At 33.0% G+C, this 14,310-nt stretch overlaps 1 protein-coding gene across 2 annotated transcripts; it reads right to left on the bottom strand.

The window, feature by feature from the left end:
- Positions 1-2,033: 2,033 nt before the first annotated feature.
- Positions 2,034-12,541, bottom strand: LOC121424567. 2 transcript variants are annotated; one of them, XM_041620299.1, is made up of 8 exons: positions 12,272-12,541; positions 11,571-11,652; positions 10,743-10,866; positions 10,138-10,216; positions 9,005-9,087; positions 8,253-8,309; positions 7,417-7,554; positions 2,034-6,732 (listed from the first exon to the last, which is right to left on the bottom strand). In XM_041620299.1, the coding sequence occupies exons 1-8, from the start codon at positions 12,293-12,295 to the stop codon at positions 6,516-6,518; spliced, it is 804 nt and encodes a 267-aa protein (XP_041476233.1). In that variant the 5' UTR covers positions 12,296-12,541; the 3' UTR covers positions 2,034-6,515. The 2 variants fall into 2 exon arrangements, with proteins under 2 accessions (XP_041476233.1, XP_041476243.1); XM_041620309.1 differs by having other exon boundaries at positions 11,571-11,649; positions 12,272-12,540.
- Between the last annotated feature and the right edge of the window lie 1,769 nt (positions 12,542-14,310).

The raw sequence follows: 14,310 nt of genomic DNA, 5'->3' as shown, positions 1-14,310 counted from the left end.
TGAAATTTTAAAATGGAAATAAGTACTGATACATTTTCTCTATAAAAAATTAAAAATTCAATGTTTGCAATGTCCATATAGATTTAGAATAATAGGAATACGAGTCCCTTAAAGATAAATTAATAACGGGCAGCGGGCATTATTTGTATTTTCTACTTAGCATAATGATAAATTTTGATATGAATGAATATTCAAATTTGTTGGCCCCTGTGCATGAGCAAAGGGTTTAATACTTTTACAGCGAAGGCTAGTTAATCAATGTGCATTTGATAGACAGCTCGCTCGCTTTGCTCGCTCGCAGCTTTATAATCTTTTAAAAATAAATTTGCTTTTACGTCAAATCTGCCCCCCTTAATTTTCTTTTGACTCATTAGTATTGTCCCCTCCCTAAACTTTAAAAAAATCCCTTACAGAGAATAGAATTTGGGTCAGCCCCCCCCCCCCCCGAAAAACACCGATTAACACGCATGGATATATTGAAACTTTTGAAACTTTATTTACCACAATCTTAAAAACATACAAATCAAGAAGAATAAATATTTCAATAAAATACATTATAACAAAAGTGAGTATATTCAAGACTTGAATATAGACTTGACTTACTTGTAAAAATACAAAAATAACTTGTATATTCATCTGTTCTGTAACGTTATAAATGCCTATGCCATTCTTGTTGGAAATTAATAAATAATACTTAATTGTTTCAAGATTGAAGGTTGTAAAGATTTACAACTACGTACCTTTTTCAAATTTAATTACTGCACTAATGTATATAAACTACTATGCTTCATAGAATTAGCATATAAAAATAGAATGAATATATGGCTGCTGAGAAAGTTTACAAGTTAGTATTTAATGATTATGCATCAATGGGCCTGTCTCACCAAGAATTCTGGCATATCAAATCAAACTTAGATGCTGGGATGGATCACAAATAATTGTTTAGTGAAAACATAGGAATTGACAAAATTGTCGATTTTAATATGGTTTTAATCTATCGCACCTGTCTGTAAGATGATGCCCTATATAGGGCCCGTTTTTATATATGAAGGTGTATAACTAAGTTAAAAATTCAAGAGCAGGTATGTAATGCGTGCATTTGAATTTATTGGTTGAAAATTAATTTGTTATGATATTAGGAGTTCCATTTGATCGGAACGGCGACTGGCCAATTGTGATATATAAAAGAAAGACTGGAATTCTTAGACATTTAAATTTTTTTTTGTTTGCGCTTCAACTATATATATATATATATATATATATATATTTGTGTTTTTAAGAGATAGAACAGGTTACACTTCGTAATTCCGAAAGTTCTTTATTCCGAAGGTTCGTAATTCCGAAACAAGGAAATTTCCTATACCTCGATGTTCTTTAATCCGAAAACGTAAAAGGGTTCGTTAATCCGAAAATTTGTGGCGCTATTCCGAAGGTTCGATAATCCGAAAAGGAAATAAGGTTCGATGTTCCGACGTTTCGTTAATCCAAAAACAAAATAAGGTTCGTTAGTCCGAGAACGAAATAACGTTCGTTAATCATTATGTTTTCGGACTAACGAACCTTCGGAATTGCGAACCTCATTTCGTTTTCGGATTAACGAATCTTCGGAATTACGAACCTCATTTCGTTTTTGAACTTACGAGCCTACAGAAATACGAACCTTCGGAATAACGAGGCTTCGGAATTACGAATGTATATAAATGCGGCCTTATTCAAGATATATCAAAAATAGTTTTCAATAAGTAAAGTGGGGCACCAGACTTGTCTTGCGATTAATATATATATATATATATATATATATATATATATATATATATATATATATATATATATATATATATATATATATTATATATATATATATATATATATTTTATATATATATATATATGATATCGTAATTATTCTTATTTGGTAATACAAATTTGCTGACCATTCTAAATGCAAAATACATTGCATAAATATTAACATAAATTTTGATGAAAACATGTATCAAATAGTACACAATAATATAGGTGTTTTTTTCTAAACACCCCTTGTAAATATACAATTAAACAAACATCAAATTCACATATGCATATAAATACACTTCACTTTTCTTTGTTTTCAGCGTTTTCATTCCTTTTGTGTGTTGGTTTGTATTAGATCAGGAAACTTTACAATTTGTTACGTCATGAGATTATCGTCTGCGTTTGAATATGTATTTAGAAAATGTGTGTTCACAATATTTCATTACGATTTTACAGGGCAAATTGATCAAGTATAAAGCTAAAAATAGTTTCATCCAATTCGTATGTAATATAAGAAATTTATAACATTTTGCCTAATTTGCATAACTCTGGCGGTAATAGGAAATGAGAGAACAGTTGGCGCACAAGCTTAATATTCCTTTTGTATTCTATATGATGTGAAATAGTTAAGTGTTTCTTTATTCGATGTAAAATAATTATGGTTTGACCGCTCTGTAAATAGGCGAACTTTCCATTATACTTCAACTAGTTATCAGTCAATCAAGATGTACAAAATAGAAAAAATGAAATTCATTATAAATGAAATGAAAAAGAAAGAGCGAGCGTGTGGTCTCATCTATATACTCTCTCGTTTGCACAAATGTTGTGGTTTAAACCATTTTGTATGATAATAATTATTTAAATGTCTGAACTTTCTTTGATACTTTCACGAGATTTAATTATTTTTAGTGGAAATCTTTTATTTTATCGATGTATCAAAATGATCTTGTTGTCGGGTGGTCTTTGTATTTAATGTCTGTATATAAACATGCATATATAGGCTACTCATTTTGAAAAAAACTTTATATGATTTTGATGACGAGTGTTTTACCCGGAAACAAGCGTGGTTACTTTGGTTGTTCGATATCTCTACAGTTTTATTTTAAATTTTGGTGATTGTATGCCTTTTATCATCTTATGAATATTTCAATTATTTTGGTATCTTGATCTTTATTCTTAAATTAATGATAGATATAATCCACTGTACATAGTGTTTGATAAAGTTGATACTATAATAATTTACTTATATAATAATAACTGAACCTAATACGTTTGATTTGAATTATATTTTGATAATATTTTGGTATGATAATAAATTATTGATCATGTTCAGACGATAGAATTTGTTTGTAGTTATAGTAAGTTGACGGGTTCATCATATTATAATTATGATAATAATTATCATCATTATTATCTATTATTGTACTTTGCGTTGTTATTATCGTTTTCATTATCTATTTTGCACTCACGGAGATTCAATATTTCAAAATTACTCAAGAAAATAACTATGAACTATAAAAATTGATATATAATAAAGGGTTTCCTTTTTCTCTCTCTTCATTATTAGAGTTGTATTATTTGATTTTATATGTTTCCTAATTCTTCTTATCATATATTGTGTTCCCTACATGACCAATCATCACAGGAGTCGCATATAAAATGTATTAACGATTCCATTGACGGTGGTATAATATATCAATATTGTTATATCCTTCTTTTCTTCTTGGCATAGAAAGAAAAATATTTGGAAAGCACATTCCTCGATAAGGTGTAATATACCCCCGAAAATAATATATATATACATATACACAAACGGAAGTAGATAACAATACAAGGTACAATTGGTGAGATATTACAAAAAAGGAAATTTGTTGTATTTATTTTGATGATACAAGACCGAGTCATTCGACAACCTGCTTACACGGGCTAACAAGTGCCTCTGTGATCATGGGCGTCGGTCTACTTTTTTAGGCCAATGGCATAAATTGCTCGCACACATTAGATTTTCGTTTTAAAGTTTTGACTTTTTTTCTTATCTCTGTGGTTTCTTTATCAAAAGAATATTACTCACTGCCCTTTTCCCTCCCCTTATACTTTATCAAATCTTTGTATCTCCGTCGTTTAGCGCCCCCGTTTCTCCCGAACAATTACATTCTCGGTATCTCTGTCACACATAAGCACAAGTCATTTTCTTAATCTCTTGCATCTCCAACTTCCTTTTCTTTTCTTGCATTAACATTCAAGCTCTCTCTTCAGGCAGCTTTACCAACCCAACAACCAAATCTTTGCAAAGTACACAATGTTTCAACAACAACATATAAGAGAAGCATTATTCAATTTCATTTCTTTTTCAAAATGAATTTACCAATAAACATATTTAAATATGGATTCACATAATAAACTACATTAATACTTCATTGATTCACATTACATATTTACCAATCAATTTCTAAAACATTATGCATCTCAAATACCAGTACAAACAGTATGGACGGTGTTAACCACATAATATTGTTACATAAGACCCAAATATGAAATGGACGGAGTTCATACATGGGATAATACATTTTCAAGAATCACAAAAATTGAAGTATAAACAAAAATACAGGAACATAATTATACAGAAGATTTGGAATGAACGCTATAAGTGTAATAACAAAAATGCAAAATAATGTAGTAAGAACAATGGTTTGAATGGGAATGTGTCTTTATATTGTCATACACAAAGGAAAACGCTGGATTTCAATTTGAAGACACCAGTGTATTATCAATATTGCTTAAAAACACTGACATTCAAACTTTAAAAAATTAATATAATGGAAGAAAACTTAGAGAAGAAAATCCCAATACAATTATATTTTTCAACTGGAAGAAATCAAATTACAAGTCCCATGTCATATAAAGCACCATACACATACTTTAATGTGATGTGAATGATTCTCTTAAAAAAAAAAGAACACTTGAGAATTTTATATATTCACACACTGGGAGGGGTTTGCAAAAATCATATGCATGAAATATATATAAAATGCCCTTTAATTAAATTGTTTGACACAAAAATGTTTTTAAAATTAATATGTTTCTGAAATGTGTTAAAAACACATTTTCAGGATTTTCATGCAGTGTTACAAATATTTGAAATGAAAATAAAACTTGAGATAATTCCTTGGCCCCCTTGACCCTGTAAAATAAAGATATACAATTAATATTTATAATTGATCGTAAATGCTTGTTTGCTACAGACGTTTTGTGATTACACACAACTGTACAATCAATTGAATGTTTATTGTTACCATGCCAACGAAGCATCTGTTTTATTGTCATATGAAATATGTGCAACACTGCATCATGATCCTGAAGTACTCTAGGACATCTCTAAAAGTTCCACAGCAGAGAAGATTTATTATTTGTCCAATAATATTATCAACCTTAAAATAAGCTGTGAATTCTGTTGATCAGCTGCTGTTTTATGACTCAATCTGAAAAATTTGAGCCACCCCCCACCACTACCATAAGAAAATAAGAACAGAAACAGTGAATTACAAACTGGAATTTTCTTACAACATCCCAGTTTGAAAACAGACGTAGTCTTACAGACGTAAGTAGTTTTAGTATAAGAAGTGATATGATTTCTTTGACATTGCATACAGCTCTCCTGTGAGATTAAGACTGTAGTTTGCTTCTCTGAAAGGAAAAACCAATCACGACATCACTTTGGGCAAGTTTTACCAACTCACTCACGATTGCCAACACAAAAACAATTGAAGGAAAAAAAATGAAAGCGCAAATCATAAGAATTGAAGACAATACAGAATATCCATACAATTATTGTTCTACACATGTAGAAAAGTTGCATAGTCTTACATAAATGAATACAGTACACCAAATAGAAATTTTGTCTGTCTGGCAAGCACTAGCCAGGTTTCGGTATATGCATAGGTGAAACAGGATTCCTATACAGTACTGAACTGGAGTTTAGCAATGGTTCCAAACAAGAGATCCTCATGCAAGGCATTAATCAGTTGGTTGGAGCAGGAGACTTGTACTGCTGACAACCGTTGCCATTCCTGTCATAAGGCTTCTTTGAATTGCTGTGAGACCAAACTCCAGGGGACCGTTTCATCAACATTTTTGTCCGACAAGTTGTCAGATCTGACATCTTTTCCCTGACTCTGATTGGCTGTGAGGCACTGTTACTATGGTAACTATTGGATAAAATGGTACTTGTCGGATAAAACGTCTGACAAGTCCTTTCATGAAACGCTCCCCTGAACTCAATATCTATATTGAAGCCTCTATCTCATGTAGACCCCAATTTTTATTCATATGCAGTGGATCCAAGATAATTCTGGGAGTCAAGGAATTTTCTCCTGATTGACACACCCATAGCAAAGAGAGAAAATGGCAACTATCGGTGAAAGGAAAGGAAAATAGGGATGAGCTTTGAGAAAGCATTTCATAAAGCTTCATCAAAATTAGAATCGCAGCTAATTTGCCCCATTCCCCATCTCATGGATCCACTAGTGTTCTCTAATGCGTTTCGGTTGGCCAGAAACCAATCAGCCAATGAGAAGACTCAACACATGAAGACACCTTTGAGGTAAGAAAAAGATTTGGAAGAGACATCAAAATACAATCCTTTAATAAAATATTCCAGCTATTTACAGGATTTTAAAAGAGTCTTTTTATATATATAACAGCATCAGTGATTGGCCGATCAGAGCTTCATTCAAGGACTTTAGCCAAAGAGGCGATGGCTTTCTTAGAGCCTGCTGAGGTCCCTAGGTAGGCGTGGCAGGTTATTTTCATGTGGCTACGGCTGACTTCATTGATGTCTTTGAGTTCTGCTAGATCCATCCGATACCAGTCGTGCTTGGTCCGCTTAGAGTCATATTTCATTCTGTCCTGGGCATTACTGCTGTACTTCATGTGCAGGTCCTCTCTGAAAAGATAAAACAATGAATACCCCAAAATTAGTATATCATGCCATTATGCAAACATATAATGATTATGTGCATTAGCAAATATGATGGGATACATACACACATCCTACATGCAGTTTAGAAAATGATACAATTTGTCACTTTTATATTTTACAAAATCTTCCACAAAATTTGTTCAGTTGGACTTTAACAGTTATCAGTGGAAAATATAAATCTTGAGATGGACATTACAATATGGCAGTCAGGCAAGACAAAAAAAATGCAGTAAAATAGCATCAAATAACAATCAAAGAAAGACATTTGAGCCAATAAGATACATCAGATTTAGTTAGAAGAGATCTACGAACAGAGATTCCTCACATGTAAAGACCATAGATGTACATTTCATTCCCTTAGATATATTCATACATGTAATTCTACTGATCATGCAAAGCATTAATTTTATCTTCTTGCAAGAAAAATATACACAAAATTCAAAATCACTTCACTACTTATTTAAGGACAAAATATTGCCAACGATAATCAAGATAGCTCTGATCCAGAAGCGGATCCAACCTGATAGACACATTTGCACGGCCTACCAGTGTGCACAAATAATATGGGTCATGAGATGGTCATGTCAAACTCTGCTGGATTCATCCCTGGTAGGATCCATCAAAAAACAAATGATGTTGTAGGCCTACCTTAATTTGGGAACATCGCCCCAATTCAGCTGCCTCTCGTTAGCCATAGAAGGTCTGTTATACTTGACGACCGGCCATTGGGGTAATCTGGTACTTCCCTTGGCTGCCTTGGCCTTCTCTCCTCTGTGGATCTTTGGTCTGGGATTTATGAAAATATAAGACATACTAAATGAAATAAACTAGAACAGATCTAAAGACAATTACCATCACCACCTCCAATACTACTGTTGCTACTACAACACTGCTATTACTCCTCCTACTCTAACTTCTTGCATTATATGTACTATGACCATGACCAACACTAACTATGACGATGAACTGCTACAATCGCAATGGTAGCTTCTTCTACTACTGATGCTACTGTGACGGCTTCAACCAACACTATTATGAAGAATGTTTCCTGCTCCTCCCCTCTTCCAAATGCTACATTTCTACTACTACTTCATATACTACTACTACGACGACTACTACTACTACTCCCACCACCACCGCCACCACCACCATGACTACTTCTACTACTACTACTCCTACCACTTCTACTACCAGTACTACAACGACGACTACTACTACTCCTTCCACTTCTACTACCACCACACTACTACTAGTACAACTATTGCTACTACTACTACTACTACTACTACTTCTACCCCCCCCCTTAAAAAATGTTGACAACTTGAAAAATTCATAACATGCTATGTATATGTTTTAAAAAGCATTGGAAAGCAAAATAACCACTAAACTTGGCATGAGAATACTATTTTGACTTTTTTCACCATTTTCCACCCCTCCCCCATCCGTAACATGCAGACATTCCTGGCACTGGACATGATACTTACACAACATACTCTTCCCTTGGTGATCTTGGACTGGACTTTGGAACCTCATCTAATGATCTATTGGAAGAAAGAAATAAAGTAATTAAAAAATCACCAACAATCAAACTAATTGAAGTGAATAAAATACATGTTCATACAAATTGTACATTGTACTTATCATTTACAAGTAGCATAAAAATCTTTTACACATAATTCAGATTATAATAACATGTAAAAATACTGACTGCATGACAATGGCATTATCATTCTAAATATTCTATGTGTCCTGACATGTGTAAAAACCATAAAAAAAGGCCACATGCAGACTTCTTTTCCTGGGAGCAGGGGGACGGGCAAGACGTCTAATATTTAAAAAAATATATCAAAAGAGAGTGAACAGCAGAGCGACTGAGCTTGTCATTAGGGTGCTTTTGAATTTCTAAAGTGAAATTGAAGGATTTTGAGCATAAAAATGAAGATATTGTGGGTAGTATGGTCATATCCCAGATTACCCAGAAACACTTACATGTATGGCATGGGCAAGGGAACCACCCCCTGGATAAGTACAGAGGTAACACATTTTAGCCTCCTGAACAACAATGCTAAACAAAGGTATTGATCTTTTTACTCTCCTACACGAAGCTTACATCACAAGTTTAACGAAAAAAAGTATTCAAAGAATTTTGAAGTATCAGGGGAGGGAAGGGATAAGTATGAAATTCTTCAACACAAACAAATTTACCATCTAAGAAACTAAATAGTTGCAGACTTACACATCCATGTTATGTGAGACTTCAGGGTCGACGATGCCAATGGCTGTCTTCCGCGTGATGTACCCATGTTGAACATGTTCAGGCTATATGAAGGGAATTCATATAGAAAACAGTTTGAATCTTTGGGGACCTTGATATGATTACATGTATGTATACAGACGAAACACGGCCTTTTTGACTTTCGTCGCAGTGTAGAAATTGATTTTATTAATTGTTGATGGGTTAATACAAGCTTGATTTTTAATCATCTTTTTCACAATTGGTAAAAATTATTATTTTTAATCAATGTCCTTTCCATGTCCTGACTACATGTAAAAATGTATATCCTCAAGTCAAAGGGCAAACTATCCTATTTCTATATGTGTTACACATATTGCAGGGCCCTAGGGACAATTTTTTTAACTGGGGGTGCTGATGTAAATTTGAGAGGCAAAAAAAAAAATTCATGGGGGTGTTGCCTATAGAAAATAATAACACATCACCCCTGCTTCCCAGGGCCATGAAATATTGCAGTCATTTTTTATCTCTCTCCTGATAATTCATTTTTTTTCAAATTTAGATGCAAGGTTTCAGCATCTGTTAATGTCTTCTGTAATTCAGTTCTTTATTGATACCAAATGAGCTGAAATTTTCGTAGCTGCTTCATTTTCATATAATTCACCAATTTTGGGTTTGATTGTTTAAACACACATAAATCAGCAAAACCAATAAACTGACATTCACAAACTCATGGTATAAATATAATGGTACATGTGCAAAAAATCAGTACTGCAAATAACATACATTGGCTTCAATATGATTCGTATTTTTATTGTAATATTGCAGAACGACCTGTTTAAATACACCTCAGCTCTTTATGAAATACAAAGACACATCTTTGTACAGGAAACCCACTCTGCTCATTTCATTGTTATTTCTCCCATTTCATTATCAATGGACAATAATGGGGAGTGCAGAAAAGTTGTTCAGAAAAGATGCCAAATAGAATTCCTGCTAATTAATGACAAATAGCTTATGTTACTGTGCCTTATCGTAGCGACAATATTTCCCTTTGAGCGAGAATTAGAGACCTATTCAAAGACCTTCATATTATTTTATTTTAAAAAAAGATGGGGAATAATGGATATACTTACATAATCTAGAAGATAGTTGACTGTATATGTATTGTGGTAAGGTTCTAAACTTGTCCAGATAAAAGGGGAATATTCTTTGCTGTAGAAGTAAATAAAAAAAAATGATAAGTCAACCCATCACGAAAAACATCTGATTAGCAAATCATACATGTAAGTCTTCATGACCCAAGACATTGTTTTATGCTAGTTTGAATAGCAGTAAATTTTCTTAGAGCAATTTTAAAAGCAAATGTATTACTACAGCCATGGTATAGCTTACAAATACTTATTGTGTTTAAAGCAACAAGGAAACTGGTACGACAATCCATTCTTATAGACCAACTCCAGTCATAAAGCTACATTTTTAAAAGAGTGTTTTAAATTCATTGCTAACAACAGAAATGTTCATATTTTCAAACACTTACTATAATAAACTCAAAAAACAATATGCTTAATGCTCAATATTATTGTTTCTATTCAGATACATGCAAAAATAGAATATTAACTAACATGAATATCATTTCATTTAATTTTCAGTAATTTTCAATTCAGAACCTATACAAATACGGAAATAAATACAGGTATAATACTGAAGAGCAAATAACATTTTAATTACATCAACTCACCATTCTGGTTTTGTTATTTTCGTCTTCTCTACATCCAAACTCTCTCTCAACCTATTGAACTCAGCGGCAATGAAAGCTTTGTTTCTCTTATCTCTCGGGCTTAATCCTTTATCACTTCCTCCCTCTGAAATAAAGAAATAAACGGAATCTCCAATGTTAAACCTATACTGTAAGTGCTGGAAAGAAATGACATGATGAGTTACACTGCAAGCATGGTATCCAGTAAAATATGTACCCCCGGCCTACCATCATCATTTTGTCCAATTTTTCAGTGTGCCTACCTCTTGCGAAGAGGGATTCCACTTATTGAAGTACCGTAATAATAATTTTCTTTGTTTAAAAAAAATTGTTCTACATTAAAAAAATCTTGTTTGTTATTCATTTGACTGATGAGAAGTGGGTGTATTCTATTCAATTTACAATTCATTGTAAAATGATGATCTACAGGCCTACTCATGAGTTTAGAATAACAAAATCAGAGGTAGTTTGTAGTAATTACTACTTTGTAGTAATTTGCCAAACTAATTATACCAAACATATAAATCTATTAAGTTGACATTGGACACTAATATGTCTACATTGTAGTTTTCTTCTCTAATGTAAGTTTCAAATTTAATGTTCAGTACGTACCATACATCTAAAAATTAACATTAATTTCTACCATGGACATGTAGAACACTATTGGAAGTCAGCGCAAAGGATTACCTTTAGTAGTTGTTAGTTTTTTTTACAGTGGGGAACATCTATCAATGTGTAACCCCTCCCCTCCCCCCCCACAAAAAAAATGATCCTCAGCACTGACGACCATGAAAACACTGATTTATTTACCTTTGTTTTTGTCCTTTTTCTTTTCTTCTTTCTTTTCTTCTTCTTTTTGTTCTTCTTGTACTTCTTGTTGTTGACTAACCTGCTTGGTAAGTAATAAATATTTATATGAATTTTCATACAACTATACAACACAAAGGAATTAGATCTAAGGGGATATTTCATGGACTTTTATTGATTCACCTCAATAAAATCCTAAGAATATGAATGGAATTCAAGTGTCTATTCATATATTTGTCCTAACAATAAGTAGACCTCTACATGTGGGTATGTTTAAAAAGAATATATAATATTAAGGATATGTGCAAAAATGTAATTGTTAAATGCAAGCCTGTATTCAGGACTATTTTACAAATCTGCCAGTTTCCATAAGAGCCTACATGTACGTGTACATGTATTTCAAGAATTACCAACCCTATTCCGAGCTTATTTTCAGAAGTATATCATTCAGAAGCAAATATTGGACTACAGATCCTATTACTTGTAGATCTATATTTCTTCAGAATAGAGGTTTATTCTTTTTGGAGATGAATGTCTTTCTTCATGTAGCAGCAGCAGAGTATTCGGCAATACCTGTACCACATGTATACTACACATGACACTATATCGGTAAATGAGTAATTTCTTCAACAACTTAATTTCTTTCTTAATTCAAGACTTGCTTTTTGTAAGTAAGAAAACTCACTCTAAAAGTCAATACATACCTCTTCTTGCTCTTGGTCGGCCATATTTACAGTTAGCGTCCTAAAGTTTCAGAAATTAATAGATATCTCCCCCAATTTATGTACTTCGCGAAGGATTTACCGGTGTTTTTCTGTCTGTTGTGCGTGTCTTTTCCCTAGCCTGTGTGTTGTACGTAAGTCGGGTTGCAGGTTGGTGGATTAAGCGCGTGTGTGCTACGTAAACAATAGGGTTGATAGCGCGCCATAGCAACGCAGTATTGATTTCAGCCGGATCGTGAAACAGGTGCTTGATGGGCTGCAAGGCTGCAAGGCTACAAATCATTACCACGCAATCACCCGCACTGTCGAGGGTGCCACGATCGTCTGCATATTAATAACGTTTTTGGTTTGCATCTATAGTTAATTAGTCGACACTCACACTCAATTTGCTATCAGTGTGCTGTCATAGCAACATACTTCTCGAAGGAAAATACTTAATATATACATAAAGTCTTTTGTGTATTTAATCAATGGATTTTCGTAAAGCCTTTACCAATATTTTTGTTACTTTTTCTGTTATTTATTATTTTTACAATAAACTTTTGTCAGGGTGAACCTCCCCTTTAACTTTTTTGTTAATAAGCAGACAATTAATATGATAAACTTTCCTTGGCCCTTTTAATCTTCAATCATCTTCAAATAGGAAGCTCCGGATCTGTGTCTCTTAAAGGGGAATTTCACCCTGGCGATAAGTTTGTTAGAAAAATACCAGAAAAAAATATATTGCTGAAGATTTGAAGAAAATCCATAAAGATTGAGAAAGTTCTTAGAATTTCAGAATACGAGCAGCTGCCTCATAAGATATGTCATATAAATGAATTTTGTCAATGGTTCTTGATGATTTTTTCTTCTTTCAGTAGAGGGTGTTAAAAAGTATTTGCTTATTGATATAACGAAGATACAATAAAACGCATATTCTTTTTTGAGAAAATTACTTTTTGTTAATTCATGGTACGCGGTACATGGGAAGCTGTTTTATATGACGTCACAAAGTCTAATAATTTTAAAAATCTTTGGAGTTTCCTCAAACTTTCACCAATATTTTTTATTTTTTTGCTATTTTTTCATTAAACTTTATGTCAGGGTGAACTTCCCCTTCAAGGTAATTTTCTTAAGAATTTTGGTCTGGCAGGTGTTTCACAAAGTTGTTCGTAAGTTAAGAGCGACTTTATGAACGACTGATGACTCTTTATTATGATATACCAGTGAACCAAATCTCTGATATTAGCTTTGAAGATAGGGTCACCAGTCATTCGTAAAGTCATTTATATCTTGCTAACAGCTTTATGAAACACCCACCAGGTTCTTTATTTATTATCATTTTATTTGTTTGCAATTTTAAACAGAAACCATAAGTCTATATACAAGTATTTTCTTTACATGTATAGGTCTTTGCAGTAACATTCCTAGTAATTGGAGTAATGTTCATTGAAAACACTGTGGCTTCATCGATATTGTATTTGCGGATTGCAGAATAAAGAAAGCGCCCTCACCATGTTGTAATGAAATAGAGCAGAGTATTAGAAAGGTCACTTCCAGGAAAGATTAGTGATGTAAAGGAATAATCCTCATCATTCTAAGAAATATCTTGAATTTCAGTATCACTCTCTTTCTTGAAATCATGTTGTCTTTTGTATTCACTTTCTCTCATTTCTGTATTCATAAATATTTTGTGCAATTATGAAATTTAACCTGATCTCCTTCCCCAAAGTTTGTATGAAGTGAACACAAAGAAAATATTACATATATGATGTACTTCCATAGCAGTCCACTAACATAGTTAACATGAAAAGTAAAGGTCCCCATCGTAATGTTTCCTCTGATCATCCTCAATTTCACATTTTTTCTTTTACTATCCCATGACATCTCTCCCATTATTCTTCCTCTTTTCCATCCTTGTTCTGTAAAACTGACTGAAACCATTACAATTCCTGAGTAATCACATCACACATCATTAAGCACTCCCCCTTCCGAATAACACAAAACAAAACAAAAAGGTTTAACACTTTTCTTCATGTGAC

This window comes from Lytechinus variegatus, chromosome 1, assembly GCF_018143015.1.
Source record: "Lytechinus variegatus isolate NC3 chromosome 1, Lvar_3.0, whole genome shotgun sequence".
Lineage (NCBI taxonomy): Eukaryota > Metazoa > Echinodermata > Echinoidea > Temnopleuroida > Toxopneustidae > Lytechinus > Lytechinus variegatus.
The sequence above is the reverse complement of the archived record's forward strand: the minus strand, read 5'-3'. Positions and strand labels throughout refer to the sequence as shown.